Here is a 21,092-nt window from a genome sequence, read left to right as displayed (position 1 = left end):
AAGGTGACCTCATTTCCCTTCCAAATTAAAACCACAATGTAAATGATACAGTGCAGCTAAGGTCTTCTGAGGATGCAGACCTTTTACTAGTGCATGTGTGGGAAAATGGCCTGATACAGTGGGAACAACCTATCTGCAGCTTCAAGGACATTTAACCACTAAAAGGCAAGATATATCTGCAGTTTTCTTGGTTAACTCCCTTTTGAGACTGCTCAAGGTTCACGATTAATTTCATGGCTCTTTTTTGGTTGAGACATTCTGCTGTTCCAGAGTTAAGAACTCCTGTTATTTTTAAAGCTAAGAGTCATCATAAGAGCTGGAATAAAGGATGTATAACAGATTGACAGGCTATGCCAAGAGAAACCTGACTTTGACTGCAGGGCTCCAGTCTCCCAGCTCTACCATTCATGTCTATCTTCTACCTAACAGTGATCACACCTCTACTTTATGATTCTTTGAATAATAAAATGCATTGAGCATCAACCAGTTTGAAATATCAAAATGGATTCTTATTTATCCTAATTGTAAAAAACAGCTTTTAACTATGCACAAAATACAAGGACTGAATCATGAACAACTTCGATCTGGCTGGCTCGACAATCCTTATTTGTGCAGTATCTTTACCCAACTCATCCTCAAGTTCCTTATCCAATTACTTCCCAAGTAGAAAACTTGTTGGGGGTAAAAATTTCTCAAAAATAAATATATGAAAATTATCATTAAAGGCCTATGTATCACTAAATAGTTTCTGAATCACATGGATTTCTAGAGAAAGTGAAATTTCAAGTATGTTGGCATATAAGCCAATACTTTTTATTCAAAACTTATCATCTGGGGGCTGGAGAGATGGCTCAGCGGTTAAGAGCGCTGGCTATTCTTGCAGAAGACCCAGGTTCAACTCCCAGCGCCCACATGGTGGCTAACAACTGTCTGTAACTCCACTTCCAGGGGATCTGACACCCTTTTCTGACCTCCTTGGGTAAAAGCACGACACAGGTGCACTTAAAATAACACTCATACACATAAAAAATAAAAAATAAATAAGTATTAAAAAAAACTTACCAATCTTTAGAAAACATGTTCTTTGTGTTCCTGCACTAGTCCTTGGCATAATAAAAACAATGATAAAGTGTTGCAACACAATGCCACTACCAGGCAACACAAATATCCCAACCCATGTAGCTTTGTAATCCTTGCCTAGTGACTTCTTTGTAAAAAGTGTTCAAAAGGTCCTGAAATGCAAAGGACTACGGAATAACCAATAAAGAAAATAGCAAAAGCTATTAGACATATTTAGTCACAACTATTTAATCTATATGTAAAACACAACAAAAATAATCCAATTGACACTTTAATTATAAATGAGACAAAAAAATCTGCAGGGTCTCTGGAATCACATACATCTCAAGTCATCACTACATATTTCCTTAGAAGCAGACTAGCTATAAAAATTATACAGGAAAACTCAGAGAAGAAAACTCTTATCATAGTTATGCTATCTAAACTTGGCCTAAGTTCTGGATTAAGCAACCGTTAAGTGTTATTTTACGTATTTGAGTAGTTTACATTTTTGAAGTTATGTGTGGTCTTTTAAAAGAAGTCAAGTGTTACATTTTCATGATTTTAGATTGAAATCCGCCCCCCCCCCAAATTTTTGGCCTTTTTGGGACAGGGTCTCCCTGTAGCCCCAGCTAGACTGGAACTTACTATGCAGACCAGGCCAGCCTTGAACTCACAGAGATGCACCTGCCTCTGCCTTCTGAGTGTTCGAATTAAAGACGTGTGTCACCGTGCCCAGCTAAGTTGAAATCTTTGAAACAGTTCAAACTAAATATTGTAACCACAATGATTTTCTTGTGTGTATGGGTGTGGTATATATACATGTGTGTGGGTGTGTGTACATCACATGTTGCTCACAGAAATATGAAGGCCAAAGGTTGATGTAGAGTGTCTCTTCTTCCTTTATCACTCTCCACCTTATTTTTTGACACAGGGTCTCTCTCACTGAACCTGGAGCTTATCAATTTAGCTAAGACAACTAGCCAATGAGTTCCAGAGATCCTTCTGTCTCTACTCCCTAGTGTTGGGGGTTTTGATTTACATGGATGCTAGGGATTCTAACTCATGTCTTCATGCTCACACATGCTCACAACGGAGGCAGGCACTTTATCAACTGAGCCATCTCTCCAGCTTTCCCCTTCTCTCCCTTTCTTCCCCTCTCTTCACTCTCCTCCTCCCTCCCCTGTCTCACCAGGGTCTTGCTATATACATAACTCAGGTAGGTTTCAAACTCACAGTTCTGCTTTTGGAGTGAATTATCTTTTTAATACTAATTACAATTCACTTCTGACTCTGAAGGAGGTTATCTAACAAATGGGACATTTCTCCCAATGAACCAAGGGTCACCATGAATTATTTCAGTCTAGTCAGCCTGACAGCACATGCCCATCCACTCACATACCATTTCTTCTGGCTGTCACTGCATATATGCACTGTACATCTAGTTAGGCTATTCTGTATGTCTGGATTTACTTTTTAAAAAGATTTTTCAGTATCTGAGGCTCTAAATACTGATATTTTAAAGATCTTCAACCTAAATGTAGTAAAATAAAAACTGCTTCCCTTCCAAAATGATACTGAAATTACAAAGGAGTGGAGGAACTAACAAATCACAGGACAAAGAGAACTAGGAAATGCATGTCTAACCTTTGGACATTGCAACACATCTACATCTACAGAGTCCATGCTCAAGAACCCTGCAACTGGGCTGAAAAACACACATACAGAGCGTGCGGGCGGGGTTGAGGGGAGCACTGATGTTTTTAGGGTCAGATTCATAGTCATCTTGACCCAAATGCCACCTGTGGACTTCAGGGACACACCCACTAAAAAGTCACCACATTTTGAGGACTGTGAAGTAAAAGGAAGGAAATAAAAATTAGTGGGAACTCATGGAATATTAATACATAGTATAGGTGCACTGGGAAAAAGGAGCTAGGACTCTTATTTCCAACTAAGCATAGAAACAATTCCAGTCAAATTCTCGAGAACAAATATGAAGAGAAAAGCAATAAATTTCTAGACATATAGAATATCTTTATAACCAAAGAATCAGGAATTTAATATAAAAAAACGCTAATCAAAGAGTCAAAATTCATGGCTGGAAAGATGGCTCAGCAGTTAAAAACACTTGTTCTTCCAGAAGTCCTGGATTTGATTCCCAGCACCCACATGGTGGCTAACAAGTATCTATAACTCCAGTTCCAGAGGATCTGACAACCTCTTCTGGCTGCTGCACAGGCAATGCATGCATGGTGTGTACTTACATAAATGCAGGCAAAACACTCATACACATAAAAAAAGAAAATGATATAAAATATTTTAAAAAGTCAAAATTCAACTACACTTGATAGCTTTCATTCATTAAGACATATGTGAAAACTGAAAAATTCAAGTGTGGAATGGAAATCCAGATATATAAATGAACACTAAATACAAATTAGGGACGAAGCAACAGGCAGCTTAGTAGTATTTAAAAAAAAAAAAAGACAAACTTTAATAGTACTTGACAAAGAAGAAATCCAAAAGTCTAATTCTATGAGAAAACGACTGATAACATTAGGTAAATGCAAATTACACCCACAATCTTATTCACTGAGATTCTCATCATTTTAAACATTAAAACATGTGAAATACTAAGTGCTAGAAGTTGTAAAGCTTGTCAGTCATGGTGTGATAGCACACACTTGGAATCCAAGCACTTGAAAGATGGAGGCAGGAGAGTCAGGACAGTTCAAGGCCAGGCTCAGCTAAATGACACTCTGTCTCAAACAAGCAAGTAAGCAAGCAAACAAACAAATGGTAAAGCTATTATATATGACCTAGTAAGGCTGTATATCCATGACTCACCAATTCTATTTTTGGCGTACATCCTAGAGACATCTGCACACATGCACAGGAAATGTGCATAGAATGCTTTCTAAACAACTGTTAGTGACAGTCGCAAACTGGGAGAAGGACAGAATGTGCTATATATAAACCATGGCACACTACTCAGCAGTAAAGCTGAAAACATTGTTACAGTCAACAAACGGTAGAGGCCAGTTTTATGAATCTCAAAGAATCTCAAATCTTGCAAACCTATCAAGAGCAAAAGGGAATGATATAGAAACGAGGGTAGTTATGTAAAGTTCAGAAAAGTCCAAAAGTTAAATAATATATTTTATATATACATACAGAGGTGGTAAAATTGTAGAAAAGAAATGACTATCATAAAATTTGAAATGGGTTGCGATCTGGGAGGAGGCCTCAGTAAAGGGTAGCTAACAGTCAATGTCTTATTAAAGTTTTTATTCTGTAAGTCCTTCACTTCCTTGGGAAGAGTTTTTCCAAGATATTTTGTTTTTTGAGGCTATTGTGAATGGGATCATTTCCACGATTTCTTAGTATGTGTCTTGTTTATATATAGAAGGCTACTGATTTTTGTGTTTGTATCCTGCTACTTTGTTGAATATATATAACAGCTCTAGGAGTTTTCTGTTGAAGTCTTTAGAGTCTTATGTACAGAATCATATCATCTACAAATGAGGACACTTGAACTTCTTCCTTTCCAATTTGTATCCCTTTATCTCCTTCACTTGTCTTACTGCTGTGAACCCTGTGACTTACAATGATTGGCCTGGTAAGATATGCCCACCAGTGCAATAATAACATGAATGTTATGGGAGTGACCAAATTTTGCTTGGATTTAAGACTCACTTCACCAAGTAGAGTCCATACCTGGCACTGTTATCAGGGCCAAGGACCTGTGACTAGACAGGTCACAGTGAATTTTACTACTTTTATTCTGCTAAACAGACATAGAGTTAACTGACTCCTAATGATTTATTTTATACCCACAGATTAGTGCATCTCTCAACCCTCATCAGTGAAGCTTCTTTTGGCAGTAGATGGTGATTAACACAGAGACCTACAACTGCTCAACATTCAGAGAGTAAAAGACTATGGTGTGCTCAGCCCTAAATGAAGACACCTATATCACACTCCCTCCTCCCAAGGCTCAGGGATTATTGTTGAAGATGGGGCAGAAAGATTGTAAGACCAAGAGGTGGTAAATAAGTACAACAAAATTATGTTGCCTGGACACCACAAGGTAGTTGCACATGCGAACCCACAATACTTGTGACAGCATGCACAACACCTATGCAAGCCCAAGCCAGACAAAAACCTAGAACAGATGGGAGAGGTGGGCAAGAAGCCCTAGCCCTAGCTGACGATCTACTGGCAATTAATAGCTTTGGGGAGAGGGAGGATCGGTTTCCTTTAAGGGTATGCTGTCTGGTAGGTTGACCAGTATCCAAGGGATGGACCCACACCCAAAAGCATTTGGGGAACATAAATTAGACTTAAAAGGCCTTTTAAAAAAGGCAAAAAAATATATAGAGAGAGGACATGAAGTTGGGGTGCAGCTTAGCGTAAGAGTGGCGATATGGGGGGGCTAAATATGATTTAAAAAAATCAATACAAATATCTTTAGCAAACCACAGAAGACTGGGACTACTATCTATTGATGATGGATTGCCAAAATGTTCAAAGTATTAGCTAGTATCTGATCTTAAACTGGGGGAAAAAAAAATGACACACTGAAAGAAAGGGCTATTTAAAAGGAGGAGACATAGAAAACAGACGTTTACTTAAACACAAGACTAAGTCAAAGAAACTTGAAGACTGTCTTGTGCTACTTTCTAAAAATGGTATCCCAAAGAACCAAAGAGATCCAATTAGCCACAAGTCCAGTGACTAAATTTTTTTTTTTCCTGACAACTGAAAAACATACATTTTACGTATGGATGGAGAAAGGAATTTTAACTCAGAAGATTGGTAGAAAGTCTGTATGAAGAACAAGTAGTCTCTCAGAGTACCAATCTACATGCTGTCCAAATTTTACCCACCAGCAACTCTCCCTATCTGAACCAGCAGGAAATTCAGATTTCAACTCTATGGAGAAATGTGCACAGCAAATGAAAGCAAAGAGACATATTCAATTTCGGGTGGTGCCCTGGGGCCCTGCCTATGGTAAGTTCCTTACACTGGCAGCCAGAGGCCTGGTTGTCCACCATTCTTTCTATTTAACTTCAGGTTAAACAGACTAAGGTCATCTGCTGATTAGTTTTTGTCAACTTGACACAAACCTAGGCATACTTGGGAAGAAGAAATCTTAACTGAGGTATTTCCTCCATCAGATTGGCCTGTGGGGTTGTCTGTGGGGAATTTTCTTAATTGCTAATTGATGTAAGAGCACATAGCCCACTGTGCACAGTACCATCTCTAGGCAGGTGGGTCTGGGCTATGTAACAAAGGTAGGCAACCAAGCCAGAAGGAAGCAAACCAGTAAACAGCGGTTCTCCATGGTCTCTGCTTCAATTTCTGTCTTGAGCTCCTCCTGCCCTGGCTTTTGACAATGGACTATAATTCATAACCTGAACTTTCCTCTCCAAGTTGCTTTTGGTCATAGTGTTTATCACAGTAAGAAAAGTAACTAGAATATCCTCTTTGGAGTAACTGAGTAACCTAATTCATGGTTACTTTGGAGTCTTCTAAATTAGTATCATTTCTTTCCAGTGAAATGTACCACAAAAGACCCTATATAAGGAGAGCTAGCTTCCAAATAGGGTGGGGTGTGTGTGTGTGTGCGTCCTGCTAAACAATAGGCAGCCAAATATAGCTAGCTACTTAAGGAAAATATTAAAGTGAAAAATAGAATGAGAGAAAATAAGAGGGAGAAGAGAAGGGGAGGAACAAAAGGTGAAGAAGAAAAATGCAGGAGATGAAATACAAGCTTAAAATAACAGACCAGGAGGAGGAAGAAGATGAGCAAACAGAGGAAGAACCCACGAAGCAAACAAAAATTTTTAAAAAGCAGTAACATATTTCCAGAGATAAATGTTGGATATAAGATACAAAAAGACACCCCAGTAAATATGAAAGGACTTCAGCAATTAAAAATTTAAAACAATTCATACAAGGATTAGAAGGTAACGCTGAGAAAGTCTGGCAACTATCTCAGGAAGGAGAAAAATACTAGGCAGCAAAGAAAAGGTAGAAAGCATAAACTAGAGGACCATTCCAAGAGGGTCAGTTCAAAGTCCAATGTTCAATTAGTCGAAACTCCAGGTAAAAGAACAAAAACAACAATGCCATCCATGACATAGTTTGTAAAAACATACCTCAGAAATAAAGGACCTGAAAGTTTCTTCCATAAACAAATTTTACAGTCTAAAACTAGAAAGAAAAAAAGCAAGAAAAAGTATTTGCATGGTTTAAAACTTTCAAGAAAATGTAATGTGCCAAAGACTTAAACCTAGTTGATTTTAAATTATGAGAGGAGAGACAGAATAGGGGACTTAACTTTTATTAGATGTCTTAGTGAAATGCTCGTCTTTCCAAACTATGTGGACACTGAACACAAGGTTAAATTTTATTTTATTTTTTTCTTCTTCTTCTTCTTTGAATTATTATTTTCTTTATGGGGCTTTTGGCTACTCTAACATAACCCCCTCTGAAGAGGTAATCCTAAAAACTTTTAAGGATTAAATAAAAGCTCCCAACATTTTTTCAACATTTTTGGCCTTTGGAACAGAGTATGTTGCTAAGAGGCCAAAGGACATTGCAGGTTTTAGCCAAAAAAACTGGCTTTTCTTTGGGTCTTTTTACCCTAACTGCCTAGCCAATTCCTACCTCCTAGTCTTATCACACCATCCTCTGAAGAGGTTACCCAAATTGCCAATAGGGAATTGGGACACAGATCACTCTGGCTTCTTCCATGCTGAACAGGGATGCAGGGTTAGGCAATTGGAGTACCTGTTCAGTGGGTCTATCTAAAAGACTCCCAAATTGTATAACTCTTATCTCTAGGGGGGAAAAGAAAGTCACAAGGTTAAATTTTAAACCCTTACTATACTGATGAACTGAAAACACTTAAAAGAGTAGAGCTAAAAGAATATGTCATGAAGTTGGGAAAAGGAAAAACTATCAATCTTAACTATCAATTGTTTTGATCTTATTTAGTAAAAACTGATATGGTATATACAATTTCCACCTTTGAGCACTAGTAACATCAACTCATATGGCTTATTTCAAGTTTTAGTTATTACAGCTATCTAAAAATAAACAAGAATAATTATGTAGTTCTAAATCTGCAAGGCTCACTAGGAATGCTATCTAGTTTCCTAAAGTAAATTAATTCATTGCAAACGAAATCTGCTTATTCTTGTAAAAGACAAACTGATTACTCTCAATTTTGTCATTCTCTAAATTCATTAGCTAATAATGCATGAATAGTTCTATGCTTGTTTTTTAGCTCTGTTTTATGCTTAGCATACCCATACCTTTCTACCATGGACAGAATAAAACAAAGTCAATCATATAAGTTGGTAGCTACTAGGCATAAATGTTTCTTCAAGGTCAGGTTCTCTTAGAATATTATGAAGGGACAGAAACAATGAAGGCAAAACTGTCTGTGGTTATTTAAATGTAGTTATTTTCTCCATCTTTCTATTTAAAAGTTAAACCAATTTGTTGACCTCAATTGGGAAAAAAAATCCCAATTATAAGTACTTTATTGAACAAGTAACTTCCAAGATGGTTCTCATAATCCACCTCTTACAGTACGAATGCTGTTGTGAAATATTCTCCCATAAGTATATGCTGGCTTTACTGACTAACTTCCAATGAAGAAAATATAATGAAGAAATGGACTGTCATGTGCAAGGTTTTATATTAAAAAAAAAACGTATAGCTTTCACCTTGGGTACTTTCTCTTACATCACTTGCTCTGAGGGAAGAAAGCTGCCATAATATGCTATGAAACAGATTACAGAAAGTGCCATGAGGTAAAGAACCACAGCCTTAACTCTTTGAGGTAGGGTAGTTAACAGCTACCTCCTCACACACCCTAGCAAGCCTTTGAATGGAACCACAGCCACGGCCAATAGTTTACAACATCATGGGAAATTTACAGTTGCATGCATCCAGGTAAGTCACCCTGATGCACAGAGATACAAGAGCTATTCCTCATTTTAAACCAAGGGGTTTGGGAATAATTTATTATGCAGAAATAGGCAAATACTACCTGTGGTGGTTTGCATGAGAATGTCCCCCATGGGTTCCAAGTTTTTGGACATTTTGTTCCTAGCTGCTGGTGCTGTTTTGGGAGGTCTTAGAGGATGTGGTTGTGCTGGAGGAAGCATGTCACTCAGGGGGTGAGCTTAGAGAGTTCTTAAGCCTTGCCAGATCTCTAGTCCCTTTCTGCTTCCTCTGCCTGCTTTAAAGATTTGAGCTTCTGCTTTCTGCTTCTATTCCAACCACTCCTGCTGCCATGCCTCCCTGACACGAAGGATTCTTGCCCCTTTGGAACTATAAGCTAAATAAACTTTTCCTTCTGTAAGCTCCCTTGGTCAGTGTTTTACCACAGCAACAGAAAAGTGACTAATATGCTACCTTTTTGCCAGTGTAAGCTAAAATCATTAGTGTTTTGAGATATTACAAAAAGAAAAAAAAACCCATTAAATAAAAAGGAAAGTGCCCCAACCTTAAGAACTCTTCCTGAAAGACCAATAATTTCACCATCCTTTGGCTCTACTTCTGTAGCAGTGTTCACATCACCACTTCCTGTTGTATCAATGATATCGATGATTTTTGGTTTTCCATCAGTTGTAACCTAAAAATTGAAACAAACAAAATGTGCATTATAGATAGAAGTTTTTGTTTTTAAAGAAAGCAGTGCAAATTCATGTGTATATGTGTACAAAACTGCCTATAAAAATCTTTGCTTACATTAATAAAGAACTGATCTGAATTAAGCCAAAAACCTAACAAAGAAATGCTAACAAGAAAATTCTATCTTGCAAACAACTTATAATCCCTTGAGTGGTTTCATATATCTAACACATATTTATAATCTTTTAGTTATCAGATATAGCAGTGATAGCACACAACCCCCTGATCTCTTAGATCATAGAGGAAGCAGCTAATAAATAAAGATGTAAAATCCTGAGAGAAGAATTCAGTAGATGGGAGACAGGTAGGATAGGTTCTTCATTTTTAACTTGGCTGGTGAAGGAAGGCCTTGCTAAGAAAGTAACGTTTAAGAAAATCCCTGGAGTCGGGTGTAGTGGCACACACCTTTAAACACAGCACCAGGGAACCAGGGAGGCAGAGGCAGGTGGATCTCTGTGAGACTGCAGCCAGCCTGGTCTATGATATAGTGAGTTCCAGGCCAGCTGGGGTTACAGGGAGACAAAAATAAAATTAATTAATTAATTAATTAATTAATTAAAACAAAAATTCTCAAGTTGAGTTTTGACTGTAGAAAAATACTTAGTATTATTTCATTACTGAATACCACAAAGCATCTCAAATTTAACAAGTCCCAAGTTCAAATGTAACTATTAAATCTATTTTTCCCCAAGCTTTTCCATGTGTCACCATGCATCCAACTGCTCAAGCCAGAAACCAAGAAGCCTGATTATCTACGTCCTACATCAAAGCTATTAGGCAGGACTTCCTCTAAAATGAAGTTCAAAGCCAATTTTCTATTTTCATTACCACCATCATAACTTGCCAAATGTCTAGCACATCTTGCTTTCATAACATGGATATCAACTTCTTAAACTGAGCTGCAACTGACCCCATATAGAGGTGTGTAACTCAATGTGGGGGCCACAAAAATTTGGTGATTGTAAAAGGTTTCTGAACATGCAATGCTCAAAAATTAATTCAAAATTAAATGTATAATCAATCTAAGGTGTTTCTGGCAGCATTCATCCATGAGGCATTGTGCAACTTCACTGTGGCCTCGGTTCTGAACACATAACATGCACATTTTGCATTGCGCATGTTATCACACCACATGTCACCACTGAACATTTACTGAAATGCCTCAGGCTGATTCAATCCTAGTATATTTTAGGAGTTGTAGCATTTTTACTGCACAAAATTTTCTATTCTTTAGAAACAGAATGGTTTAATTACAGAAAACAAAGACTTAATATTTTCTTATCATCATTCCTCAGCATGTAAATATTAAATTTGTGTATCTTTGGATTGCACTGTGTTGGATAAAGAAGCATATCCAGCTTAAATTTGTAAATTTACTTTTGTCTTTTAAAGTAAATTGTAACAGTACAAGTAACTGTAGATTTGTGTATCTATTTTATTTGCCTAAAGTCCTGGAATAAAATTTCTTGTGTGAAAGGGGGTCAGTTGCAAGTGAAAAATGTTTAAGAAGCCCTTGGATATAGATCACCTCCTTAAGGGTCTGTCAGCTTCCACTGCTGGCCCCCATTAAATGCACTCTTAAGACAAACTGTGTTCTACCAGTCCTTTCCTGTAAAACCTTCCTTCCACAGATACATAGAGCACTCAGAATATAAAAGGCTTTGCACAACCTAGTAACTCTAACACACTCATTTCTAATTCTATAAAATGCTAACAACCTTTTCCTGTCTAGTGACTTTTTGCATAGGACCCATCCTGGAATCCTCTACCTCTGCAGTTGTTCCACAGTATTCAATCCTGCATTTCGGTTTTCTCATAGAGCACTGCTTCTTCAGAAAGACCTCCCCAAAGACCTCTTTAATGTGTTTATCATCCTAAACCTGATCACCCTATCATACTGCAGTGTTTCCTTCATAGGACATAATTCAACTTATAACACAACTATCAATCTCTCCTATTAAGACTTTTTTTTAAAGCTCCATAAGGACAAGAACCATCATCTCCATTCTGTTCATCAATATATACCCAATACCTAACACTGCTTTCAAGGTACTCAATAAATAAATAGATGACTATATACTTAAGTGTTATTTATTGTTTATTTTACGTGTATGAGTGTATTGCTTCATGTATGTAAGTACACCTGTGTTATGCAGTGCCCGTGGATGTCTGAAGGCATTGGATTCCCTGAAACTGGAGTTACAGACAGTTGTTAGTTGCCATGTGAGTGCTGGGAACTGAGCCTCGGTCCTCTGCAAGAGCAGCCAGTGCTCTTAACTGCTCAACCATCTCTCTACCCCTAATACATATATATTTTTAAATTACTCAATGATCCAGCATTATTTAGCATTAACTCCCAATTTTGTTAAGGTATGGTTCCTTACTATTTTCATGTGATCCAGAATATGACTGAAAACAGAAGTACTATATTTTCATGAGAAAATAACTGATAGTTTTGCAAAAGGAACTTGTTGCATTCAGTATGTTTAAAGAACCTCAATACTGATTGCCACAGTGATTCCACTAATTCACATTCCTACCAACAGTGCATAACAGTCTCCTCACGGCCCTTACCCTCATCCTCACCAGTGTCTGTTCTTTTCAGACGATCACCATTCTGACTTGGTTGAGCTGAAATCGCAATGTAGCACTGATTTGTTTTTCTCTGAACTGAATAATTTTTCACTCATTTATTGGATATTTGTGCTACTTAAAGAAAAAAAAAACTATTTTTATTTTGTGCATATGTGTGTGGGTGCATGTGTGCCATAGCATGCTGGTGGAGGTCAGAGGACAACATGTAGGAGATGGATCTCTCTCTCCACCATGTGGGTTCCAGGGACTGAACTCTATCATAATTCAGAAAAGTCACTTAAGAACTCATACCAAACTAATAAAATTATGATAAAACTTAAATCACATACAGATTTTGAAAGGATGGGCTAAGTATCTCAAGTAATGAAATAAAAAACAAACAGGAAAAAATGTTAAGAAAATCTACCAAATTAGCTATCATTGATCATGAATTAATAATATAGTATCTTAAAATGCATTCTAAGTATGCAACTTGAAAAATGTATAATAGCCTATCTTCATCATCACCTTCAAGAGGGAAACCACTTGATTGACTTGAAATCAAGAACAAAAAACCACGTAAAAGTCAGACACAGATTTCTTTCATTAAAATCCTCATCATCAGTATGTGAGCAAAGGAAAAAGAGCCTAATGGGATTTAGTGGCTTATTTACCATGTACTATTTCTATTTCTCTAAGCTTTACCTACAAGGATTTCCCTGCCTCCTTCATATGCATATACTTTAACTTAAACTTCTTGTAGATGCATTTTCCTATCCATGTATTTCCTTAACATTAAAGGATATTCCATTGGAGATCTTAAAGAGACAACAAATTTAGGGTTAGAAAGAAAATATTTTTTAAAAGGCAAAACAATTTGAAAATTTTGCAGTAGAGTTTTGGGATTAAAAGGGAAACTGAGCTGCTAACACTGAAACTATATTGTTCATCTTTGAGAAGGAGAGGTGCCACACAGGAGAGGGCTAGAAAGCTTGGATAGAGTAATTATGGGTAAAGCCAGAATAATAAGCCCTCTGTCACAGGGTGGAAGATTTGAGAATGCTTACCTGACTCTGTCGGCTCAATGAACACAAATTGCCCAAAGCTTCCCCTAAGTGTCACAGATCTAAGTAACTTACTTTTCCACTGTACCCATTATGTAACAAGAACTGGTAAAAGATGGAAGCATTCATTAAATGTTCATAGAGGGGACCAGAACAAGAAGGGGGGTAAGCTTACACACCAACCTAAACAAGACCTAAAAAGTTCACCAAACGAAACAAAGTGAGAATGTAAGAAGTTGCTTGAAATGTCAAGAGAGATCATAAAAATGTTCATTTAAGCAAGAGATTTCTTAACTGATTACTACTTAGTAACTTTGACTCCAAGAAAAGGGTCCTTGCTTTCAGAAAGTTTACTATTAAGAAATCTGATGAGTGCAGATAATATACGACAATAGAAGGGAAAGTATCGCAGAAAGAGTGTAAGACCACAAAGCTCAGCTTACAGAAATGAAACCTAAGTAAAAGATAGTAAGAATATTAGTAACCAATTATATATATTTGATTGCTTATTAGTTATATTTTAGTGACTGTAAAAGCAGACTTTTATAGGGTAATTTGTATCTTCCTTACCCAAACATTTTTTCCTCTAAGAGGCAATTATGTTCCCCATCACTCATGAACACATTTTTCAATTCAATAAAAATGTTTATTGTTACAGGCAGATTTCATACAAAATAAATTTGATATATGCTGTCAAAGAATTTTAAGCAGGAAAAATGTAAACCGAAGTAATAAAATGAAATATCCTGGGTGTTATTAGGGAGTACTTCCAAGTTGGCAGGAAAACAAGAAGGAGAAAATCTGAAATAAGTACTAGTAGGGACCGGACCTTACTGCTCTTTAAAGCTACAGACCCTAACAACAGGGCTAAATATCAGTAAGAGGCTGAATTAAATCAACAATTTCCTCAGAGGTAATATGGTTAAGACCTAGTAGTTTTAAAAGGATTAACCAGGAATTTGCAGGTGACTTTAGGAAGCTTGCAAGCAAATTAAACACCACATGAAAAACCATGTGTTGAGAAAGGACAAGTAATAAAGAGGCAAAGCAAAAGTTCAAGGGAGAAACACAGGGTGAATGGTAGGAACTGAGGCTACACTTAGGGGACACTGAGACTAGAAGTGGAACCTGAAAGGCCTTGTAATTCAGTTTAAAATTTTGGAGTTTTACTCAGAAGGAATTAGGATCCCAAACTAAGTTTATTTTGAACATAGGAGTAATAGAAGGTTTTCAATGGAAAGCCTGGAAATGTGAAGCATGGGTGAACGGTAAGCAAGATCAGTGGCAAGAGACCTGTGCGTGTATTTACCAAGTTTTATCTTGTTTATGAAATCTGACTGGTCTAAGCTCTCAGCGTCCTCCCCTCATCCCAACTTCTCCATCTCCTGACAGTCACAGTTTGCAGGATTTTATTATGTGATCAAATTATAGGCACCTGCCAGGTACTTCAATGTTTGCTAATCATTTATGCAATTATTCTTCTTCTCATGCTACCTGCATACAGGCAATGTGCCATCACACTCTGCTCCTCCCTCTACTTTTAACAAGCCTAGAAGCTGTGACAAAAGAGAACTTGGCCCAGACGGGCGTGGTGGCGCATGCCTTTAGTCCCAGCACTCCCCCGGGAGACAGAGGCAGGTAGATCTCTATGAGTTGGAGGCCAGCCTGGTTTACATAGTGAGTTCTAGGCCAGCTGGAGCTACAGGGAAACACTGTCTCAATAAGAGAGAGAGAGAGAGAGAGAGAGAGAGTTACCAAAGAAGGAGATAACTGATTGCATTCTCGAAAGTTCTCACTTGTGCATCTAGTTTTTTTACTTAGATCCCATTTGACATCCTAATGGCCAGGTCAGCCTCCTTCCTCCTACTTCATTCTTTTTATTTCTATTTGTCTTCTTGCCTTAATGATGTATACACAGAGCTACAAAATAAATGGCAAAGGTAAGAGAAAAAAACAATTGAAAAGTCACTCCTATTTGTAAGCTTCTTTAATTTCTTTCAACTAATGGTGTTTAGGTCAATATCTGAGAATTAAAATTAGAAGACCTTATGTTTTCATTTAGTTTCAATATTTTGTTGCTTGAATATTTGTCATTATATGCAAATATCAAACATACATGTTTCCTTTCAGCTAACTGATGAGTAAAGACCCAGCATAAACTCCCCCTACTAGGCAGTTAGTGTTTATTTAGTACTTTTAAAAATTAGCACTTAACACTTTTCTTCAGCATTTTAATAAGGCACATGTAATTAAGTCTCAATTTTCATAGCAGTACTGTGGTGAAAATTGGTACTTTACAGAAACAGAATGATTTAATAAGCAGATGTGGAGAAAAAAGTCTGGAAATTCTACAAACATCCACTGAGCAGCACTACTTCAAACTTTTCTGTTCCTCTTATTATCCTGACAAAAGAACTAGTGAACTACTTTACTGGGGCTGTTCTCCTCCCACTTGCCCTACAAAAAGTAAACACAGCACAGCACAATGGAAAGCACTTCCGTTCTATAATAAAGTCCAGTGTGGTGATGCTCGTTACCACGCTCTAAGCCTCAATTATTATAAATACAATAACAAACGTAGTTAGACCGAACTCAACACTGCTCTCCTAATCAGCAGTCTCTGCCAGGCAGGACCAGTACTAGGTGTGATACAGAAAGGTCTGTAAGAGGGGCACCTGTAAGAGAGGGGCTCCTCAGGGTTCTGTAGAGTGACCACACAGGCTCCCTACTCGCCACCCCCTGCACTACTTTCCCACCTCCAAAATGTTACCTCACTTATCAGACACACAATAGAAGATCCAGAGACGGTGGCTCACCAAGGGCTAGAATTAAGCATTTCTCTTTAGCGAAAAACAGGGCTAAGGTACAGATGAAGGACGCTGGTAGACAGATCTTGTTCAACGGTTAGAATCCATTTATTAGCGGATTTCAGTAAAAAGTTAAAGATAAACGTTCAAGTTTAAAAACAAAATGCTTTCTACCCAGAGACATTTTTTTCACATCCCATTTCAGTAAGCACCCCCACGCTAAAGACTTTTACTCGCATACAGGAAAATAAGTTTTGAAAAATATAATGAACGTTGTGTTGTCTTACGTTTTGAGGCTTTAAAAAAGGGGGGGGGGCGTATTTTGATAAGGCCAGAAAAATTCACCCCAAAGAAGCAAAATTGATTCTGCCTTATGTAAAAGTAAGACTAAACCAGGAGATTTCAATGTCCCTAAACAAATACACTGCGGATCACTTAAAAATAGAAGAAACGAAAGTATCAGAAGAAACCATTCCGGAAGTGCAACGAGTTATCTTTTGGAAATCCAGCTTTGCTGGTCTTGCCAAAACCAAATCTCTGAACCACAGCATTAACAATTTAGTGCTGTCAGGTCTGCTGCCCTATCTGCTTCCTTCCCACTCCTCCCAGGATTAAAAAAACGGAACATTGTCATCGGGGAGACCAGGCAGGGACCAACGACCGGCCCTCCTCCGGGATCTGAAGGTGTCGGGCCTGGCCGGGTCCGCACACTACCCTGGCTTCCCCGCGGCCCGGCCCCGGACAGACGCCCGAACACGCTGCTTTTGTGTGCAGCGGGAACGCGGCCCGGCCGTCACCTTCCCGGGTCCCCGCGGCGACGGCGCTGTCCACCTCGGTCCCCGCCTGGCCGCACAGCGCGGCTTTGGCCTGCCGAGGTCCCGGCCCTCGAGGGCCGCCTCACCTGCATGCCTGGAGCCCCCGGGTCCACCCCGGTGTCCAGGACCGCGATGAGCACCCCGCGCCCGTCATACTCCGGGTAGCGGCAGAGGAACGAGGCGGCCCCGGTCTCTTTCTTCGGCAGGAGACCGTGGAAAGGGAAAGGCTCCTCGGTTGCGGCGGTGGCCATGGACGCGGGCTGGAGGACAGAGGAGGAAGAGGCAAACTGCCAGGCTGCGCGCGGACAAGCGGAGCGAGGACACCGGGAGACCCGGGGCCGGAGGTGAGGGAGAAGGGGCGGGGCCTCGTAGCCGACAGCCAATCCAGACCCGCCTCAGCCAGACAGCCAATCACGCGCTGCTACGTAAGGTAACGTCGCGGCTCCGAGGCGCTAGGCCAGTGTTGCCCAGGCTGCAGTGGAGGGGGCGGAGTCTGCGCTGTTTTCTGGAGGGCTCAGTGCCGGAACCCAGCGTTTTAAAGGGCCGGCACTTGGGATCGTGAGACTTGGCGTGAGGAGCTGTCACCCACGGCCTCTAGCCGGGAAAGGAGCGGGCCGCCTGCTAGGGGTGGCTGGACTCCTGCGGCCCGGCAAATGCCGGTTTCTGAGCTCGCGCGAGACTGCGGAGGACCCTGGCGCCCGGGGGCTGATGGAGGGAAGGCTCACGCCTCTCCCCTGACGTTGGCCTAATCTCCAATTCTGAGATTAAGTAGATGTAGCGGTGGGGTTTTGTGTCCCCGCTTTCTGGCGGGGTGAGGGGTGGAGGGGCAGGGTGGGAGAGACAGCAGTTGATCCACAGGAAGTGGGTTGGTGGCTCTTCTGTCAGCTGTGTATCCTGTAACAAAGCACCGGACCGAAACGGCCCCTCCTCTCTTCAGGCCTTACTCTAGACATCAGGGATTTCCGAAAAATACCTGCGTTTTCTTCATTGAAGTTCCTCTTTGCTCCTTAAGGCTCGACTCACAATTATCGATCCATAATTTGCAGTTTTCCCAATTCATATGTCAAGCGATCAATGGCTGAGTGCTTGTGCTGTGGTCCCTGAATGAGCTGACTTTCCCTGTACTTCCCAGGGAAATCTTAACTTGCCCCTTTGACAAGTTTATGAGACCTCATCCCAGAGCAGTCTTTAAGATAGAATAAAATGGCACCTATAGGTCTACCAACGAAATAAAGTGTGTTGAAAACAGTTATAAAAACTCAATTTTTTGTTGTTTACAATAGCTTTACATACAGAAGTAAATTACATGCATGCTTTTTGCGTGGTCTAATAAACTAATTTCTAAATTGGGAAGCAAGCATAAATAATGTTATTTGAACGTATCTGTAACAACTACACAGATAACTAGTTTTTACTGGTGACAAAGCAGCAGTATCCGGTAGCCTCATGCTGGTCATTGCCTACATTCATAATTAAAAACAAACAATTTAAGAGATGAATAGTTTTTTTCCCCCTCCTATACAAGTTTATGGGCCCCTTGGATTTTTTTTTTTTTAATGTGTATGCATGCATTGCCTGCCTGTGGGTAAGGGCACCCGTGTCGTGCAAGGCCTGAGGAGTACAGAAGAGCTGTCCGATCCCCTGGAACTGGAGTTACAGTTAGCTGCCATGTGGGTGCTGGGATTTGAACGCGAGTCTTCTGCAAGAACAACTAGTGTTCTCAACCGCTGAGCCATCTTTCCGGCCCCATGGATTTTTTTTTTTTTTAAATGGACTTTAGATTAAGAATGCGAGATGAGTGGCTGGAGAGATAACTCAGCAGTCAAGGGTACTGAGTGCTCTTGCAGAAGACCAGAATCCACATGATGGCTAAGAACTGACTGTGACTTAAATTCCAGGGGATCTGACGTCCTCTTCTGGCTTCCATGGGTATTGAATGTACAGGCGCATTTACATACATGCAGGCAAAACTCTCATACATAAATTAATTAAAATAAATTTTAAAAAAGAATGTCCAGTAAATAGAATACCCCTGTATGCCATTTTCCAAACCACGGTATTTAGGAGATCCTGGTAACTCCTGAAAATCATCCCTAGTGGATCTGGTTTCAGCTGATTTTCTTCATTATTCATTCCATAAACATTCCATAAGATTAGAACAGCTTCCTTACCTCCCTCCCTCCCTCCCTCCCTCCCTCCCTTCCTTCCTTCCTTCCTTCCTCTTTCTGTAGCACCAACTGACCCTGAGCTCCTAATGTAGACCACCTTGACTTTGATCTCACAGAAATCTGCCTGCCTTTGCTCCCAAGCGCTGGGATTACAAACACACTCTATCACACCCAGCAACCTTGTTCCTTTTAATGGAACAGGAAAAGCAGAAAAGTTAATGTTTTTCTTTTCTTCACTCCCCACTGTTTCAGTATCTTTAGAAAAGAACTTTAAAGTATTTGAACAAGAAAGGAAAGAATCACAAACTCTCCAGTGACATTCAATATTGAACCTAGAGTGGCAGTATGGTTGACCTGCAGCTCCAAATGAGCCATGACTTTCCATTCCCAAAGAGGAAACAACCCGGCTGGAGAAGCTAAGTTCTTATTTTCATGATCTGCCTCCAGTATTTTCTACCTCATCATACCTTGCCCACCTGCCATATTATGAATGCCCACTCAGTGAATGTTGAGAATGAGCGATTTATTATGAAAATTAAGTGGCAGGATTTTTATTAAACCCCTATTTTCCAAGTCATTTTTTTTTGCTCTGAATTGCCCAAAAATGTTTTAGAAAAATTAAAGATCCCTTTCTACCATTGTAAGGTGACATTTAGGTTCATATCCAAAATTTAGAGAATTATAAAGGACATAATTTCTGGCACATTTTATATAGTAGCATTCTTTACTAAGTCATTGATTTTTATATCACCCATTTAAGTGTATCTAGTTGAATGCTACTGTTTGATATCTATCACCCTTTATTTATAAAATATCCAAACACTGAAAGTCAACCACTTTATGTGACTATTTCATTTTGAAACTATATTTCCAGCCTATACAGAAATTGATCCCAATGTGATTTACAGTTTTGAAGGATATGACCTTCCATTATTGTCTTAAGTTTGTTTTTCATTGCTGTGACAAAGTACTCTGACCAATACCAACTTGAGGAGGAAAGGGTTTATTCAGCTTACATCTCCCGGGTCGCAGTTCATCAGGGAGCCCAAGGTAGGACTTAGGGCAGGAACCTGGAGACAGGAGCTGGAGCACAGGCCATGGAGGAACTCTGCTTACTGGCTTGCTCGCCTGGCCCCTGCTCAGCTTGCTCTTATCCAACCCAGGCCCACCTGCCCAGGGGTGGCACTACCCACGGTGGGATGGGCCCTCCCACATCACTCAACAATCAAGAAAATGCCCCACAGACATGGCCACAGGCCGGTCCAATGGAAGCAATTCCAATTGAGGCTCCCTCAACCCAGGTGTGGCAAGTTGACACTGAAGCTATCCAGCACAATTATAAATACACCCGAATAAAATGTATCTACTATAGCTATATAAAAATAATAAAAATCACTAATTTTTAGTTTAATTTTTTGATTCCCTGGAATCAAAGTGTTAGATTTTCTTTTGGATTAAGTTATCTTTCATTACGAAATTGATGAAAACAATATGAATAAATCTTAAATGAGAAAGAGTGAAAGAGGAAGGGAGGGAAGGAAGGAAAGAAAATGCAGCTTCTACAAAGATTATGGCACTAATAAGTCATACTTCCATTAATAACAGTGATGCTATAGTTACAAGGATAGGCTTCCCATGTCTGTGTCTCTTGCTGCCTTTTAGGGAGCAAAACCAGGATCTGGAAGTGTTATATAACTTGCCTCGAAGGTGACATGAACAAGGTCTGGAAGCACAGCTACTCCTGTCTTCTGAACCACTCATTTGACAAATGTCATCTTTTGCTATATAACCTTTGCCTAAATTGGAGAAAAGGTGGATTTAATGAGACAAGTCAAAGTTAAACATAAAACACAGCAGAGCACTACGTGCTGCCATGCTCTGGTGCTC

The 21,092-nt window shown here is 39.5% G+C and overlaps 1 protein-coding gene across 6 annotated transcripts in view; it reads right to left on the bottom strand.

The window, feature by feature from the left end:
* Tpp2 (tripeptidyl peptidase 2) overlaps positions 1 to 17,382 on the bottom strand; it is a 74,431-nt gene extending 57,049 nt beyond the window's left edge. For all 6 annotated transcript variants that reach the window (XR_003847319.1, XM_029557208.1, XM_029557209.1 and 3 more), the window contains exons 1-2: positions 17,124 to 17,382; positions 9,590 to 9,718 (exon numbers count right to left, since the gene is read on the bottom strand). Coding sequence is in view for 5 of the 6 variants with exons in the window: in XM_029557208.1 (XP_029413068.1) it covers positions 9,590 to 9,718; positions 17,124 to 17,288 (294 nt within the window). In the remaining variant the exon portion in view is untranslated. The remainder of the gene's footprint in view (positions 1 to 9,589; positions 9,719 to 17,123) is intronic.
* Between the last annotated feature and the right edge of the window lie 3,710 nt (positions 17,383 to 21,092).

The sequence above is a fragment of the Nannospalax galili genome, unplaced genomic scaffold (assembly GCF_000622305.1).
Source record: "Nannospalax galili isolate Female #2095 unplaced genomic scaffold, S.galili_v1.0 scaffold287, whole genome shotgun sequence".
Lineage (NCBI taxonomy): Eukaryota > Metazoa > Chordata > Mammalia > Rodentia > Spalacidae > Nannospalax > Nannospalax galili.
The sequence above is the reverse complement of the archived record's forward strand: the minus strand, read 5'-3'. Positions and strand labels throughout refer to the sequence as shown.